The sequence below is a fragment of the Ursus americanus genome, chromosome 22 (assembly GCF_024610735.1).
Source record: "Ursus americanus isolate L20-20 chromosome 22, mUrsAme1.1.p, whole genome shotgun sequence".
Classification (NCBI taxonomy): Eukaryota; Metazoa; Chordata; class Mammalia; order Carnivora; family Ursidae; genus Ursus; species Ursus americanus.
In genome coordinates this window covers 270,925-272,843 of record NC_142148.1, presented here as the reverse complement: position 1 = coordinate 272,843, position 1,919 = coordinate 270,925, and the positions used below count along the sequence as shown (strand labels likewise).

Genomic DNA, 1,919 nt, shown 5'->3' with positions numbered 1-1,919 from the left:
TTTCCCTCCAGATTACAGCTGTCAGGGCAGATGGGGAAGGAGCTTCCACGGAGGTTGTCTGTCTGTCTGTCTTTCTGCAGGTAAGTAGAGTCAGGAGGTCTGTTGTGCCAAGAACTTCGGTCGGGGTCAGATCGGCAGGGTGGGGCTAGGACCTGTATCCCTGCAGCTCCTCACCCAGGGCCTGTCCAGGCGGCAGACATGGGAAGGGACAGGCTCATGGTCATCTCTGCAGGTTTGGTGGCCAACCTTCGTGGGTCTTTCTCTCTGCGTGGAGAAGATAGTGATGGGATGTGAGCAAGTGGGCCATTCCTCCAAAGCGACAGCACTTTTCCTAGCACACGCACTGGGGCTCTGGTGGGAGGGGTGCTCAGGCCCCCAGGCACCGGAATGTGCTCCGGAAGCTGTTTTGGAAGCTCTCATCCAGGAAGGCGTAGAGGAAAGGGTTGAGACAGGAGCTGGCATAGCTGAGGCTGGTGATGACGTAGGAGATGCTGATGACCAGGGACGTCTGGGGCAGGTCTGTGGTCAGGGCCACGACGGAGGCCAGGTGGAAGGGCGTCCAGCAGAGCAGTCCGACGGCCAGCACAGCCAGGACCAGGGTGGTCACCTTCCGCTTGGCCTTGCCCAGAGCTTTGGCTCTGGAGTGGAGCTGCAGGGCCCACAGCCGATGTAGCAGGTCCACGTAAAGCGCGAAGAGGGTGCACGTGGGCACCACGAAGCCCAGGACCAGCACGTAGATGCGGCTGGCCTTCAGCCAGGCCCTCTCAGGCTGGGGGAAGCTCTGCCCGCAGCTCGTGACCTGCAGCTCGTTGCTGTAGACCCCGGCAAAGGCGACGAAGGGCAGCACCATGACAGTGACACCGATCCGGACGCACAGGCTGGTGATCTTGGCGCCCTGGAGGGTGCGCCGGGGCACGTGGTGGGACTGCGTGGTGGCCAGCACCACCAGGTAGTGGTCCACACTCATGGGGGCCAGGAAGTAGATGCTGGAGAAGACGTCGTAGTGGCCGACGGCCAGCACCAGTTTGCACAGCAGCTCCCCGAAGGGCCCGCGTTGCAGCAGGTGCTCCGCGATGGTGATGGGCAGCCCCAGCGTGAAGAGACCGTCGGCGACGGCCAGGTTCAGGGTGAGCACGTTGGTCACTGTTTTCATTTTGGGCACCATCAGGGTCACATAGATGACCGCCGTGTTGCCTGTCAGCCCTACGGCACAGATCAGGGAGTATACTGCTGGCAGGAGCCCATAGAGGGCTGTCAGCAGCTCAGGGGGGCTGACGTGGGACCGGCTGCCATTGTCCCACGTGCCGTTGGTGCCCATCGCAGCCTGGAAGGGGGAGCCTCTGTTTTCAGGGGGATCCAGCCCAGCAGCCTGCATCCTGAGGTGGGACCCCGGGCCGGTGGGAGGTGCCTTGGGGTGGGGAGTCTGGGTAGGGGCCTCCTTGGGCTGGGTTCTGAGAAAGAGACAAAGAGAAATTTGGGATCTGACTATTAGCTGAGAACAGCAGCTGCCTCAGGTTCTCTGGCAGAGGCTGTGGCCATTTTGCCAGGGCTGAGGATGCACAGGGTCTCTCCATCCTCCCCTGTCCTGCCCCCCGCCCGTGCGTAATCTACATGGGATCAAGGCAGTGCCTTTGCAGACACACCTTCCAGGCTCACCCCTGCCCCCTTCGAATCCAGGGGTCCTGAAGCCAGAGCCTACCCAGTCACACCCTCTGCAGGGCCACCTGCTCTTTGCCCCCACTGACCTGTCCGATGACACGTGGCCAGAATTTGGTGGCCTCAGTGGATGTGTGAAGGAGGCCAGTGCAGGCTGTGGCAGGCATGACGGAGGGAGGTGAGGCCCGCCGACAGGCTCTCACCAGGGTCCCAGTGTCTGGGAAGGCTTTTAGGACCTGCCTGGTCAACAGCCTCAGCGTGAG

The 1,919-nt window shown here is 62.1% G+C and overlaps 1 protein-coding gene across 1 annotated transcript; it reads right to left on the bottom strand.

The window, feature by feature from the left end:
* Positions 1 to 367: 367 nt before the first annotated feature.
* Positions 368 to 1,375, bottom strand: NPBWR2 (neuropeptides B and W receptor 2). Its single transcript, XM_045795459.2, has one exon. The coding sequence runs from the start codon at positions 1,373 to 1,375 to the stop codon at positions 368 to 370; it is 1,008 nt and encodes a 335-aa protein (XP_045651415.2).
* Between the last annotated feature and the right edge of the window lie 544 nt (positions 1,376 to 1,919).

Excerpts from the sequence above, each read along its gene's own strand:
- NPBWR2 (XM_045795459.2), bottom strand. The coding sequence starts at position 1,375 with ATGCAGGCTGCTGGGCTGGATCCCCCTGAAAACAGAGGCTCCCCCTTC.